This window comes from Drosophila yakuba, chromosome 3R (genome assembly GCF_016746365.2).
Source record: "Drosophila yakuba strain Tai18E2 chromosome 3R, Prin_Dyak_Tai18E2_2.1, whole genome shotgun sequence".
NCBI lineage: Eukaryota > Metazoa > Arthropoda > Insecta > Diptera > Drosophilidae > Drosophila > Drosophila yakuba.
The window spans coordinates 27,596,148-27,610,489 of NC_052530.2; the positions used below are offsets into that span (position 1 = coordinate 27,596,148).

General features: G+C 46.3%; 2 protein-coding genes and 2 non-coding genes across 9 annotated transcripts; 2 read left to right on the forward strand and 2 right to left on the reverse strand.

Annotated features, from left to right (window-relative positions):
* Positions 1–147: 147 nt before the first annotated feature.
* Positions 148–4,482, reverse strand: LOC6538629 (ankyrin repeat and sterile alpha motif domain-containing protein 1B). Of its 3 annotated transcripts, none has more exons than XM_015193445.2 (9): positions 4,328–4,482; positions 3,850–3,983; positions 3,022–3,788; positions 2,500–2,623; positions 1,912–2,186; positions 1,000–1,805; positions 703–939; positions 507–638; positions 148–449 (listed from the first exon to the last, which is right to left on the reverse strand). In XM_015193445.2, the coding sequence occupies exons 2-9, from the start codon at positions 3,951–3,953 to the stop codon at positions 348–350; spliced, it is 2,547 nt and encodes an 848-aa protein (XP_015048931.1). In that variant the 5' UTR covers positions 3,954–3,983; positions 4,328–4,482; the 3' UTR covers positions 148–347. The 3 variants fall into 3 exon arrangements, with proteins under 3 accessions (XP_015048931.1, XP_015048932.1, XP_002099151.1); XM_015193446.2 differs by having other exon boundaries at positions 1,912–2,228; XM_002099115.3 differs by lacking the exon at positions 4,328–4,482 and having other exon boundaries at positions 1,912–2,228; positions 3,850–4,292.
* A 236-nt stretch (positions 4,483–4,718) lies between these two features.
* LOC6538630 (prolyl 3-hydroxylase sudestada1) lies at positions 4,719–9,644 on the forward strand. Of its 4 annotated transcripts, XM_039376067.2 has the most exons (8): positions 4,732–4,888; positions 6,837–6,927; positions 6,986–7,125; positions 7,188–7,385; positions 7,910–8,104; positions 8,167–8,784; positions 9,019–9,299; positions 9,397–9,644. In XM_039376067.2, the coding sequence occupies exons 1-8, from the start codon at positions 4,834–4,836 to the stop codon at positions 9,481–9,483; spliced, it is 1,665 nt and encodes a 554-aa protein (XP_039232001.1). In that variant the 5' UTR covers positions 4,732–4,833; the 3' UTR covers positions 9,484–9,644. The 4 variants fall into 4 exon arrangements, with proteins under 4 accessions (XP_015048934.1, XP_039232001.1, XP_002099152.1 ...); XM_002099116.4 differs by lacking the exon at positions 9,397–9,644 and having other exon boundaries at positions 4,733–4,888; positions 9,019–9,395; XM_015193448.3 differs by lacking the exons at positions 6,837–6,927; positions 6,986–7,125; positions 7,188–7,385; ... (2 more) ...; positions 9,019–9,299; positions 9,397–9,644 and adding an exon at positions 5,078–6,745 and having other exon boundaries at positions 4,719–4,888.
* On the forward strand, positions 7,447–7,518 carry Trnad-guc. The gene has a single exon. It is a non-coding gene; the product is annotated as a tRNA-Asp (tRNA).
* Positions 7,694–7,765, reverse strand: Trnad-guc. Its single transcript has one exon. It is a non-coding gene; the product is annotated as a tRNA-Asp (tRNA).
* Positions 9,645–14,342: the final 4,698 nt, after the last annotated feature.

Here is a 14,342-nt window from a genome sequence, read left to right on the forward strand (position 1 = left end):
TATTATTATTTTGTTGGGGCAATTTCCAGCGACATTCCAAAAAGAATGTTTATTGTTAGCTGAGTAACGGGTATCTGATAGTCGAGAAAATGAATACACCGTTCTCTCTTGTTTTTTTTTTTTTTATCAAATTTAAAGTAAAAGAAGTTAAAAAGCAATGTTATAAATTTATTTAAAAAACTCTCAAAATACTTAACATGTGAGCTGCCTTATGTGAAACAAAGCCAGCATGGAGATGGCATCAACGACTAGCAAATAAATAAAAAAAACTTTACGTGTGAAATGCAATGAAATAAATAATCAAAAACCACGCTCGGTGGCAGTTGTGGCACATCCATGGCTTGAGCTTAGCACTCTTGGTTGGGGGCCGTGCCCTGTCTGCTCAGAGCGAGCTGGTAGGCCACCTCAAAGGCCTGTCCCAGTGTCATGATGATTTCCTTAGCCAGCTCCTGTGAATTAATAAATCGTTAGCAGGTGCAGAGATTCGCCAAGCTATAAGTACGAACCAAGCTATCCACCATGAAGACGTGACAGTAGTGCAGGTCCTGTTCTTTGGTTATGTATGCAAAGTAGCGCAAGTCCTCCGAGTCCTGGCAAACACAGTTGATGTTCTCAATATCATGGCAACAGATGGCAGTCTAAAAGCAAGTTGACATAGATATAGAGTTTTTCATAAATATCAAGGAATTAAAATATGCTAACCTTTTTCTCGTGATCTATGAACTTGACGCCGACGCAGGATACAGCAATGTCCACATTGAGACGCGTCTGGAGGTTGGCCGCCTTCAGGTACTTTGTGGAGGTGGTGCAGTTCTCCAGCAAACTGAAATCACTAACACTCGCCGCCGACTTCATGTTCTCATCAATCTTCAGCTTCTGGATGGATTTGCGCGTTGAAAGGGTTCCTTGCAGTTTTCGAATGACCGTTGAGCCAAGATACTGCCAATTATAAATAAGTTTAAAGTATTTAAATGAAATGGTGTGGCAAATCATACTCACAAACAGAGAATAACGAATTTCGCCATAGATCAGTGTGTATGGCGAGTGGCACCAGTTGGAGGCGGAGCTCTGTTTTCTGCCCAACAGCAATTCCGCCGGATCTCGTATGTGTAGGGACTGCCGCGAATCATCCAAGGACAAGCTGGAAGAATCTTCTCTTAGGTCCTCGACCTCCTGTTCTACTGTGAGCACTTCGTTGCCAATGTTCTCGAAAATGGTATCGATTTCGGCCCACACGCGCGAGGCGCTGAAGTCTTCGCCCAGTGCTGAGTATCGTTGCTTGGATAGGCTGCGTCTGTGGTTTTGGGCGTGGGCCGACCTTACCATGCTGGGTGATCGCAGATACTCCCTTTCTCCCGGCACAGCACCAATTCCATCCACCACATCCGAGGACAAGTTTAAAGTGGATCCTTTAAATAGTCCAGCAAAGGGTATATCGGCCACGTATTCCTCCACCTGGTCAGAGCTCACTGAGTTAGTGGTTCGAGGTGATTCCACCGGTTCTAGCAAACTGTTCTTGCGCAGAGTAGCCGGCTGCATGAAGTTGAAGATCGTGCGTTCCGCCTCGGTGACCGTGGGTGGTGGATAATCCGGCGTGGGCGAATGGCGAACTAAGCGCAATTTGCCACCATTACCATTTGTATTATTGTTGTTATCCACAGCTGCCACGCAGCTGTTCTCTTCTATTGGCACGAGATTTGCATAGTCGCTGTATTCGCCATTAATTCGAGTGCGTGGTTTTGGAACTGGCGGGGAAGGCAGCTTCATCTCCACATACGAAGCCACCGCTTGTTGACGCACCGCAGCTGTAAATGGAACCAGATGTTTATTTGGCTGACTCATTGGATACTATAGATCATATTCTTATATGCGTATATATTCAATTGAAATTTGTAAAGGTACATTACGTACAGTTGCTACTGGTGCTGGCGGAGTTATCATCGCTGTTGGAGCCATTCCTCAGAAGATTTATGTATTCGTATGATCTCGAGGGCACCGAGCCATTGGCAATGCCGCTGTCCACACGAAAGCTGGGCAGAATGGGTTGTTTGTACACCGGCTTATAGCTGGACCACAGACTGCCGTCATTCGTCCGAAAGTCGTTCAAGGTGTCGCAGGACTTCTGCTGTATGATGGGCTTCATTTCCAGGTAGTTCTCCGGCGCCTTAGCGAAAACGTCCAGTGAGCTTAAAGAGTGCGAAAGTCCGTTGGCTTGATGATCTTGCTTTCTACATGGTGGGGTGTGAGTAGGTGGTTATGGAAAAGAAACCAAACGAGACCAGACCAGTTAATTGAAGAGACGCACAACCGATTCTGAAGCTGATTCTGATGAGTGCTAGGGCTAGTGGGCGTGGACATGAGAGTGGGTACGAGTGCGAGCGGGGATGAGTGCGCTTTCCAAATGACATGAGCTGCGGGCTAAGTTAATTAGGGTCAGCAGAGATGTGGGTGGTTGTGTGTATGTATCAATGTCGCAGTGCATGGAGTTGCTGGGCTTACTTCCTCTGCCTGGGCGGCACCTTCTGTCGCTGCGAGTTCTTCTCGTACAGCCGCTTCGGCAGCGATTGTGTGCCGTTCTCTACGACAAGTGGCTTCTGATGTTCCCTCGCCGCTTGGGTGAACTCTGCAAAAGATCGTGGGTGTTAGCGGTTTAAAGACCGGTCAACTTGGCGTGGCTCAAATAAAAAAGTCAGTTGAATTCGTTATCAATTAATTACTGTCTGCAATCACTGAATATAACTTTAAGAATATATTTATAGCTTTATATTTAGCAATAAAATAATTTAATCTTAATTGCCCTGCCTTTGATAAATAAGTTGAAACTTTTTGAATTACAACTTTGGCATTTGGAATTTTATTACAAATAGAATAAATATATATTTTGAAATAAGGGAATGGCTACAAAGCTATCTAAAGAGCTACATTAACTTTAGATATCAGTAAAGATAAGCAAATGCAGCCGGAAAACATAGGTTGACCCCCTTTTGTCTTTCTTCTACCTCAGAAATAAATCATACGCACCGTTTATGGCGCCCACAATGTCGTAGGTCACATGTGGTGGGTAATCGGAGAGTATGTCCAGGGCTGTGCGTCCATTCCCATCGGTGGCGTGCACGTAGATTCCGGCCTTAAGCAGGGTGACCACAACGGACTTTTTGCCACAGAGAGCCGCCTCGTGAAGGGCGCTTCCGGCGTTGGTGAGTATATTGACATCGATGCCGGCAGCCAGCAGTGTTTCCACCACCTTCTTGTGCCCGTTCCGGCTGGCCAGATGCAGGCAGGTATGCGTGAAGAAGTGCTTTATGGGCGAGCAGCCCAGCAGCTCATCCTCGTCGTCCTCCAAACGTTTATACGGCAATATGAGGTCGGGATAAACGCGCAGCAAGGTTTGAACCACCTGAAGGCGTCCAAATTGCGCTGCCAAATCGAGAGCCGTTTGAAAGCTATTGTTGCGTATGGCGGGATCGGCGCCGTAGGACAGAAGAATGGCCACCACGGCATTGTGGCCATGCTGGGCGCCTGAGTGCAGCGGCGTCTCGTTTTCGATGGTCTGGGCATTCGGATTCGCTCCCGTGGGCGAGTGCATCAGCAGCATCTTGACGATGTCCTGGTGGCCAGCCCAGGCGGCCAGAAATAAGGGCGTCGAGCCACGTATATCAGGCACATCCAACAGCGCGTTGTGGGAGAGTAGAAGCCTTACAATGTTACTATGCCCATTTAGACAGGCATGATGCAGCGAAGTGTAGCCATTCATGTCCTGGCAGTTGATGCTGGGACTTCGTCGAAAGCTGGAAAGAAAGTTTGTACTGAATTGACTGGTATAATAAACAGGTGCTGTTAATGACTCACCTAGACAGCGGGCCATGCCGTTTGCTTGAGTGCTCCAGCAGTTTGTCCACCGTCTTGATGTCCCCGCCACGCGAAGCCTCCAGCAAATGCTGATCCTTGCCCATTGCGCCTCCGTATCCTCCAACACTAGGTAGCTACAGGAGCACAAAAACACATGTCATATTGATTTAGCTTTTGCTCCGATTCCAAGACAATGAGATCATCGCGAGCATACAGAATACCACAGCCCCACCCCCAGCCCCAAAAATCAGGTGGCAGCTAGGCGGAATCAGCTGTTTGGCCCTAGAACGCACACACTCATAGCTCATATTTATTTATACGAACTCGTAATGAACATTCCACAGAGGTGTTTTTGTTTATAACATGGAGGGCTGATTGGTGGCTCCGCCTCTTCCAAGGTCATTCCACGGCATTGGGCTGCTCCAATTGGAACTTCTTTGCCACCCCAATTAGGTCTTATCTTTTAGTTATTAGTTACCGGCTATGTCCACGTCCGTTTCGAAAGTGTACAGCCATAAACGATTCACTATACTTGCCACCGCGATAAGCAATTAACAAAGCTGCGATCTAAACTTTATTTACGTGGAGCCGATCGAGCAATTGTTCGTTACTAATTGGTTAGGGATGAGGGCGTGAGGCGGCGAGGAAGCACACGAAATTCACGCACCATCAGTGATGCCCACTATAAACAGATAATGCTTTTAAGTAACCAGAATGGTAATGGTTAAGATTCTAATGGTTACTCTTAAATGCGTATGAAATTGGATAAAATGTCCCATTTCATGATTATAAAGTTATTCGAATTTTTTTTAGCTATTTAACTTTAGCTACGAATTTGATACCACGTGAAAGAAGCCAACATACCACCACTAGCACGGAGCAACCGATATTTTCCAGCGACCATCTCTAGCTGCACAAGCCAAATTTTTTTATTTTCCCTGGCAAAGACTCACGTTTTTACCCGAAAGTTTGACTCACAGAATCATGGAAACCTCGAGCTCTAGTCCAGTTAAGCCCAGGAGAAAAGACAAGGACGAAGGTAAGTGGAAACAGTGAGAAATCCGCCCCAAAAACGATAAAGCGAGGTGTGCCGGCACATCGGTGCTCTTTACCTTTGATAACGCGTGTGTGAGTGCTGGTGTGCGTGAAAAACAGCAAAATTAAAGTTTAAGGTATGCCCCTGTTTGCCCCGGTTAATGCCAACCCATTCACTATGTTGCCCTTGCAGATGGCCGTGCAGAGCAGGAGGAATCCGCGGACCAGTTGGGCGAGCCGCAGAGGAAGCTCCTGCGCCTGGGCGACAGCCTGGAATCGAAGGAAGTGCTGCTGAACGAGGCGTATAAGCAACCAGAACTTACCAAGTGGCTCCAGACAGCCTGGACGGATGAGAAGAGCCAAGGGACCAAGGAGACGCAAACCGGTGCTCAAGTGTTCTCGGATCCCTTTCAAATCTGCCTTCTGCCCGGCATGCTGGAAAAGGGCCAAAGCCAGGCGCTGGTCGCCGAAATCATCCAGAATGTGCAGTGGTCGCGCAAACAGATGGACCTGTATGAGTTCTACCAGAGCACAGACCTCTCCAACATGCCCGCTTGCCGACTGCTGACCAACTTCCTGCAGGTGCTGCGTAAACAGGTTCGTCCCTGGCTGGAGAAGGTTACCAACCTCAAGCTGGACTATGTGTCCGCCTCCTGCAGCATGTACACCTGTGGCGACTATCTGCTCGTGCACGACGATCTGCTCAAGGACCGGCAGGTGGCCTTCATTTACTACCTTTCGCCGTGGGAAGGAGCGGAGGAGTGGACGGAGGCGCAGGGCGGATGCCTGGAGATCTTCGGAAGCGACGATCAGTGCTTTCCACAGTTTCCTGTGCAGCGAAAGATCGCCCCCAAAGACAACCAGTTCGCCTTCTTCAAGGTGGGCTCGCGCTCCTTCCACCAGGTGGGCGAGGTGACCACATTCGACTACCCGCGTCTTACCATAAACGGCTGGTTTCACGGCGAAACCAACGAGGCCTTCGTGGCCGACTCCCTGCGCGCCTTTCCCCGCCTAAATTACCTGCAACCCGATGGCCTAAATAGGCCGCCGCTTGGCCTGTTTCTAAACAACGTCTATCTAAAGGGAGCCACACGCCGAAGCATCCAAAAGCGGATCGAGGAAAACTCTGAGATTTGCTTATACGAGTTCTTCAAGCGAGAGAAATTCGAATTGGCCCGGTCGCAGCTGCTGGCCGATTCAAATACCCTGAAGTGGCGCAGACAGGGACCCGCGAACGCACACAACTACGAAGTGTTGGATTTGACAACAGCCAGAGGCACCATCCTGGAACTACTGCAGCTGTTCCGTAGTCACGCCATGTTTGATTTGCTGCGAGACTTCACCGATCTGGATTTGGCTGGCACCGATGCCGAGAGTCCAACATGCAGCGTGGAACTGCAGCGCTGGTCCCACGGCAACTATACAGTGCTGGGCGACGGCTTGGCCAGCGAGGAGAACACTTTGGACCTGGTTTACTACCTGAACGCGGCGGAAGGAGCAGCGGTGATCACATACCTCTCACCCGACGCCGAAATGCCCACAGCGAAAGCACCGGCGGACGGAAGGCGATCGGACTACGATGACGAGGAAGACGACGACTCCGTTCTGCTCACTATCACGCCCGTGGACAACGCCCTGAACATAGTATACCGGTGCGAGGGCACCACCAAGTTCACCAAATACGTGTCGCGCAACACGCCCCTCGAAAAGGGACCTGTTTTTGTTATTTCGTGCAGCTACAAGGAGTAGCTTGTGATCCTGTTCCACAACATGCGCACAATTACTCCTTAAGGACTATTTACATTCATACCGTTGTACTGTACAGAAACTAATTTACAAAATAAACTCTTTAAAAACACAAGTATACATTTTATATTATTATTGAAGTGTGAAGTGCGTGTACAACCGCGATAAAGCAGCAACTAATCTAACACGTCTCTTTAACTTTACAGATAAGTTCCGGATCGGGGCCACAGTTGCATTCATTGTGGTCATCATTGGAATTGGCGTGCCCATGTGGTGGCGCACCACCACGGTCTATAGGTGAGTCAATCATGTCTGGCGGCGTTTTTCAAATTATCCCTAATTGTTGAAATTGCAGAGTCAATTTGCCGTCGACGGAAATTCTGAGTCTGAGTGAAACCCCCATCAAAACGGCTGTGCAGGTGGCCATCTACACACAACAGCCCATTCGTGGCCAGTTGCTCATCGCTGAATTGCAGAGCGCCTTCAGCGACAATGGTGGGTACAGCAGGCAGCTTCAGACATTCATTTTTCTAAGCCAAGCTCCCTTCGTTTTTTAGAAATATGGTCTGTGGAATTCAAGCAGTTATCCTCAACGCCCAAGACACAGGAGGCGCACACGCCTGCTGCTCTAGAGAAGCTGCTGCTGGAGGAAAATGTCCAGAGCGTTGGCGACTTCATGTTCATCGAGTGGCCCAAACTGCAGGAGGAGCTGCTGCTTACCACCGAAAGATCGGCCTTGATGCGAAGTGATACACGTGAGTATATTGCAATGATGCGGAAACGCATCTTGACTTTTTATGTCGTGCGATTTTAAGGTCCTCGATAGTATAGTGGTTAGTATCCCCGCCTGTCACGCGGGAGACCGGGGTTCAATTCCCCGTCGGGGAGAATCATAAAATATTTTTTTTGTCCAACTTTTATACAGATTTAATTTCTTTTCTTTGTTTTTAAGTATTTATTTTTGATTATTCAATTAATTAGAAAATGGGACATCATATCATGATGGTTGATAATTTATTATTCACATAAAAAGTATATTTAAAAAATATATATTTTTTATCGTCTCCCCGACGGGGAATTGAACCCCGGTCTCCCGCGTGACAGGCGGGGATACTAACCACTATACTATCGAGAATAACGAATGTCTTTCCAATTGAATACGTTTCTCTAAAAAAGGTACAAGAAATTCAATTATTTTTACATTTTAAGGACCAAAAGAATATTGCTCTAGTTTATTAAAGAATGGCAAAACTAATTATACTTCTTGAACACCATTTAGCTTCTAACAAAATCGCGCAGCTCCTGCATGCCAAGATCCTGCAGACGTATCGCATCAATCAAATTTTAAGTACAGATGAGCGAATGGGAGCCAAGTCGGAAGCTCCGCAACCTGCCTACGATGTCATTGTGTCCGTCCTGAATCCGAAACCGAGACTCACCCACGCCAAGTGGAACATAGCAATGGCTGTGAAGAGTAAGCATTAAAGAAACACAGAAAGTTATTAGTTTACTCATACCAATTAACATTACCTGCAGCTTATATTGAGCCCTGGTTGGCAAAGGTATCCGGTGTGTCCAACTACACGGTGCGATCGCAATGGAAGTATCGGGTGGCCATCGAAGCGGATATCAAGCAGGTGCGCGACCAGAGCAAGCTGGGGCGGCACTACGCCCTTCAGGAGTCCGCTCTGCCTCATCTGCTCACATCGATTGCCCAGAATCTGAGCGCCAGCACCACCGACAAGCCGGCCATCAACCTGGTGGTGTACATCCCACCCTGCCACATTGCACCGCTGCACATCTACAACAGCAAGGATCAGCGGCTGACGCGAAATAATGTGGATGCCTTTATTTCACCGCCGTGGGGTGGCTTCATCATTGCCAATCCGCCGGAACATGTCTGTCTGGCGGCCACGAGCGATCAACAGGCAATCGCCTACCATGTTAGCACCACAGACAACATGCAGGTGATGCTGGACCAGCTGCACAAGCTGCTCGACATCAGCAGTGAGCTTCAGATGGAGGGCGTTAAGGTGGTGGACATTGAGCAACTGGAGCCACGTCGCTGGGAGTACGAGGCATACCTAAGACGCACTGCTATTCGACACATATCCACAGCAAGCAGCACGCTGCAGAGCCTCATCAAACTTTTGGGTAAGATTGTAACAATAAAATGTAATAAGTTTGCGAAGATACCCATTAATGATTCTTAGTCCTATACCAGTACTATATCTCGATGGTTAAAAATATTTGCAATTTCCGCAATTAAATTAAGTAGCTTTTAAATAAGTTTGAGGTTATTTTTATTGAATCTGCACTGCTTGAGAAGTTTAATAACGAACTTAATTGGACCATATAATTTAACAACCGCTTCCTCCTCTCGTTTAGATCAAATCAGCTACATTGTGATAGACGACGAGGTGGGCGCCGCCATAACAAATTCCTATGCCGACATCTTGGCCGCCAAGGCTGCCCTTCTGGAGCACCGACTGGCGGACGCTTCGGTGCTGGCCAAGCGCGCATTTGTGGCCTCGGAGCGGGGATTCTTCGATGCCAGTCTGCTGGCGCAGTTGTACTTCCCGGACGAGCAGAAGTACGCCATCTACATTCCACTCTTCCTGCCCATCATGGTGCCCGTGCTCAGTTCCTTCAACATGCTGCGCAGTGTGCTGCAGGCCAGACGGAAGGAGAAGCAGTCGTAAACGATCCGTAACCAAATAGTATCATCCCTCATTAAAAGAATATATATTCTTTATAAGCTCTTACTGGTGCGGTTTATTGCTTCACTTGGGTTTTACGTGGAACATCTCATCGCCGGGGCTTTGCGTACTATTAAATTTGCCAGCTGTGTAGTACTCCAACATATTGAAACTGTATACTGCAGCGCATAACAAGTAGGTACAAATTATTCGTGCCAACATTTTGGTCTACGGTTCGTACAGAAACCTGGTGGAAATGGATTTAAAACTCAACAATTTTGATCTGTCAGAGAGAGTTGTATGATTTGAAAACAAGTCCACGTGCCACTAATCTCTCCCAAAGTTTTCTGCGTTGGGAGTGCTGCAATTTGATGCCATGGCTGCTGGCGGACCAGCGTGTGAACTGTGTATAGGTCAGGTTCAGCGGCGAGATCGCTGCCGGATGAATGTCAGACGCGGCAGGAGGCCACAGACGCAGTTGGTCGGTAATTCTAATTTTCCAGTACGATTTTATTGACAATAACTCTTGGCTTCGGCTGATTTCAAAGTATCATTAACCGATACCGATTAATCAATTGGAATGCTTATGGTAGTTAGATAAAACATCTGAGCTCATCAGTTTCATTATGTAGTGATCAATAGGCTGAATTTAATGTTTTTTTCTGTTTACATCTTACATATAATACCTTCAGAAGTATATGTACAGTGTAAGCGTAGGAATTTTGTAAACAAAGTTTCTCGAAAACATTTGAAATTTATGGTTCTTCTTGAATTTGAGTTACCTTTTGCAGACAAAGCCATCTCAATTGCATGCCATTGCAAATGCGCAGATGAAGGCAAACGCAAAAGCCTCAGAAATGCGGCTGTCAAAACTCGTTAAACATGGAATTCAATTGGTAATGGGGCCCCTCAAAAATACTGATGAAGGGGCTGAGGGCGGAAGACTCTAAAAAAAAGGGGGCGGGGCCGGGGTCGGCGTCAAACTTTGCGCATTAAAAGTAAACAGTTAATTTTTAATTGCTCACGGCTCGTTGGCTCTCGACAAAAGAGATCTCTCGGCATACCAACATACCAACATATTCGACAAGTATTTGTCTTCCCAAAGGTTAAATATTATTTTAATGAGCCGCGCAGAGCGGACAGGGACTTCAGAAGAGACAGAAACCTTTTCTCCACGCGGCCCCAAGACCGCAAAAAGGTCAACAATGTGACTTTTAGCGATCGCCAAATGCCGCCAGCCAGCCAGCCCGCCAAGTGGCTTTGTGTCATGGTTTTTGTGCCATGGCGTCGGCGGCGGCATATGGTGTATATGTATCCCAAATCGTATTAGTATAGTATTCGTATAGTCTCGGGATGACGCCCATTTGCAGCCGTAATTGCTGGCCGCAAGGGCCATCTGCATTTCCGGGCCACCGAATCGTTCCATGGATGGTGGTGGCTCGTCTTTTTCCCACACGCACTTAGTCACGGCAAACCGCACGCACGTAAGAAATCAATTGAAGCGAAGTCGATTTTCGAGTTGAGTTGAGGATTTGGAGCTTTTTGGAGTTGGAGCTGGAGTTGGCCAGCCGAAGGCTAACACAATAACGAAACTAATTTTGATGCGGTTGTTAAGTGTTGCCAAACACCCAGGCAGCTTAAAGTGGAAAATGGGCAGAGGAGATGTGTCCGATATAAAGATGTTGCAGACAATGGATGGACTCCGGCACTCTGGCACTCTGGCACTCGAGTACAACAAGGCGTATAATTAATAATTGATTGAGCCGCATTTTCCACAAACAATGAATGACAAGGCAGGCAGCTGCAGTTGCAGTTGCATTTGCAGTTTGAGTTGCTGTTGAAGAATTTCTTGGCCCAAAAATGGCACAAAGTACTGGGTTTTGGAGGAGCAATGGTGCCGAGATTTGGAGCCAGGTGTGCCTGTGTGCCCATAAGTTGCCGATATATGGCTGGCGAACGTAAAAGCCACATTGCCAAACGCTTACGGCCGCAATTGTAATCACTATTTGACCAAAAGTGCACTGCTGCCTGTTTGTAGCTGATGCACTTTTTATAGCTCTGGTGCATTCCCACCGCTAAGTGAAATTAATAAAAATCGACTGCACCAAAAACGTCAATGCGTCTGCGCAATGCACATAATTTGTTTAATTAATTACGCCAACACATTTTCATTTGCTGCCTATTGGGCAATTTTCGTTTGGCTGACGAGCGGCCATGTGATTTTTCACATAAAACGGAAAAAAAATAGAAAAAAGAAGTCTCGCACTGAAACTATAACAGCCATTGAAAGCCGAACGGATTTGCCAGCTTTCGAAAGATTCAGCCATCGTCAAAGTGGAAGTGGATGCTGCTCAGATGTTGCTGCTGCACTGATGCTGCACTAATGCTGCTGCAACATTCTCAGCTTGCCCCAAGGCCACTGGCATTCTGTCTGCATACGCTGACTCAACTCAAGATCTGCTATTGAGGATCTGCGGCGCTTTGTGAGTGGCAAGTTATGCTTGCATCTGATTCTGACCAGAAATGCTATGCGATCAAAGTTCAATACTCCGCTGGAGTGGAATAATGAATAATTTACAGCAGGCCAGGCATTGCCAAACATGCAAGTGATTGTGGAACAATTAACCAATTTGTTTCGCCTCAATAAAGTCGAAGCGAACGTTAAGCTAATATATAAAAAGTAATGCCCGACTCCAGCATCAAAACTATCATCATCATCATCATAATCATCAGAAACTTATGCGAGTGGCAGCCATGGGAAAGAGTCTCCAAGCTGGAAAAGTGTCGATGCCGACAAACCCCAAGGACGCTGGCTTATAAAACAAATAAAGCGAAATGTATTATACAAAATATTACTTACCCTTACCGCAGTTTGACATAAATGCCAATTTAAATGCTGCAAAACGCATAAATCAGCAACGAGCGTCTAGCGCTTTTGTGCACTGAAAGAATTAACTCGTTTTGAAGGGCAGCGTTTTTTTTAAATTTCAAGTTAGTGCTTCCAAAAAATAAATCAATTCTTTGTATCGTAAAATATCTTTGTAAAGGAAATGTAATTGGATTCATATGGAATTTAGTTTAGACATTTAGTTTCTTAGCAGTTGCAAGAGCTCTGAGTTTTTTTCCGAGTGTACTTGCTGTTGTGTCGCTGGCAGTTGCTGCTGTTGCGGGCTGATGTTGCTGTTGTGCCTGGCGTTGTTGTCGTGTTTTTGGCAAACAAACGATCAGCAAGTGGCGCTCCTCAAAAACGTTTTTTGTGCAAAAATGTTTGCTGGCACAACGAAGAAGACCCATCGATGGGCAGAGTTTCTGGAAAAAGCAAATGTTGCTGCCGCTGCTGCTGTTGCTGCTGCTGGGTGACAAAAGCCGCCGTCTAATTGAATAAACATTAAATAAAAGTTGTCTTGGCAATGCCCAAGCCAAGCTCAACATCCTGGTCAGTGGAGCTAGCCATAGCCATAGCCATAGCCATAGCATTGGCCATTTGGCATTTGGCTCAGAATCTGTGGCCAGAATAATCACGAACAATGAAGACTGAACGGCGGAAAGCTCATTAGCATGATTACAATGAAGATTCGACTGCATAATAATTCACACATATTCCGGCATTACGAAAAGTGCATTTGTATGGGCATGCAATTAGTCACAGAGACCGCAGCATCTGCAAGTTGGAGATCCGAATTCTTTACCGCCCGCCGCCACCATTCGTCCCATTCATTCCCATAATTTAGCAAATATTTTTTTCATTTTTTTATTTTTTTTATTATTTATTTTCGTATTTTGCCTCTGTGCCAGACGGCATAGCAACTGCATTGACTATAACATTTTCTCACGTTTCGTCGTGCAGATTTCGGCACAAGTTGCGCCTTGGTGTGGCCGATCCAATGCCTGGGATGGTATGAGATCTCGGTTGGCAGTTGCAGTGTGGTGGCTCCACAGTTCCATGCCTCCATGGAACGATGATGCTATGGTACCATGGTGATAATGATGATGGTGGCGAGGTCGCTGGATCGGCGGAGGCGGGCGACTAATGCACATTTTATGCAAATTTCGACTGCGCGATCCCAGTGTTTTTTGGATTTGCTTATGGCAGCTTAAGTCGGTTTACGAGTGCCAGTAAATGCAATTTAGAATGCTTGAATCTATTGACTGTCAATAGGCGCAGGTATTAAACCTGTTTGCATATATGTATGCTTTACAACTGTGGATGGCCAGCCAAATTCTTTAGTTTTATTTAAGTCTTCAACACCTTATAAAATTTATAGCTTGTAAATAATATAGTCTTTAGGGCTTCCTGTTTAATTAAGCTGCTGCACCTTGCAGCAATAAAATCTGTTAATAATAATTGGGTAGAGCATAAAACCTATTCGATTTTCTACTGAGGATGCCCTAAAGGCAATAGAAATTAAAAGCATAATGGTCAACCAATGACTACAAGTTAAAATTAAAAGAAGATTTAATTTTAACCGAAAAAAACCATTAAATTATATGAGTCGCCAGATATCTATGTATATATTCCAACATATATAAAATGATTACTATAATGCTAGGCCTGTTGACAATAGTTCTAGTTAGAAAAGATCTCTTACAACAGATTGAAAACAAGTTCGTTGCCTAAGTCATTCGTTTTCATTAAGCCTTTTTGCGTTTCTCTTGCTGATTTTCAAATGTGCCGCATCACGGTAATGCGTCAAATTAGCCAAGCAGTCCGCTCACTGACCACTGACCACTATCCGACTGCCTGACTGCCTGACTGACCCATTCCGATCCAATCCCAGCGAGCCGCTGAGTCGCTTGGTTTCGCAAGCGCCGTCGCATCCATAAAACTGTAAATTGCACAGCTGCGTCTTCGTCTCTGTCTCCATTTGCGGCTGTCGCTGCCACGTGCAATCGCCGAATCCGAATATGAGTCGGAATCCTCCTCATCCCAATCTCAGGCAGCCAATGCGAAATTATGTGTGTGTAAATACATTTATATGTACCTATGCAATTCCTTATTATGAGCGGTACGCT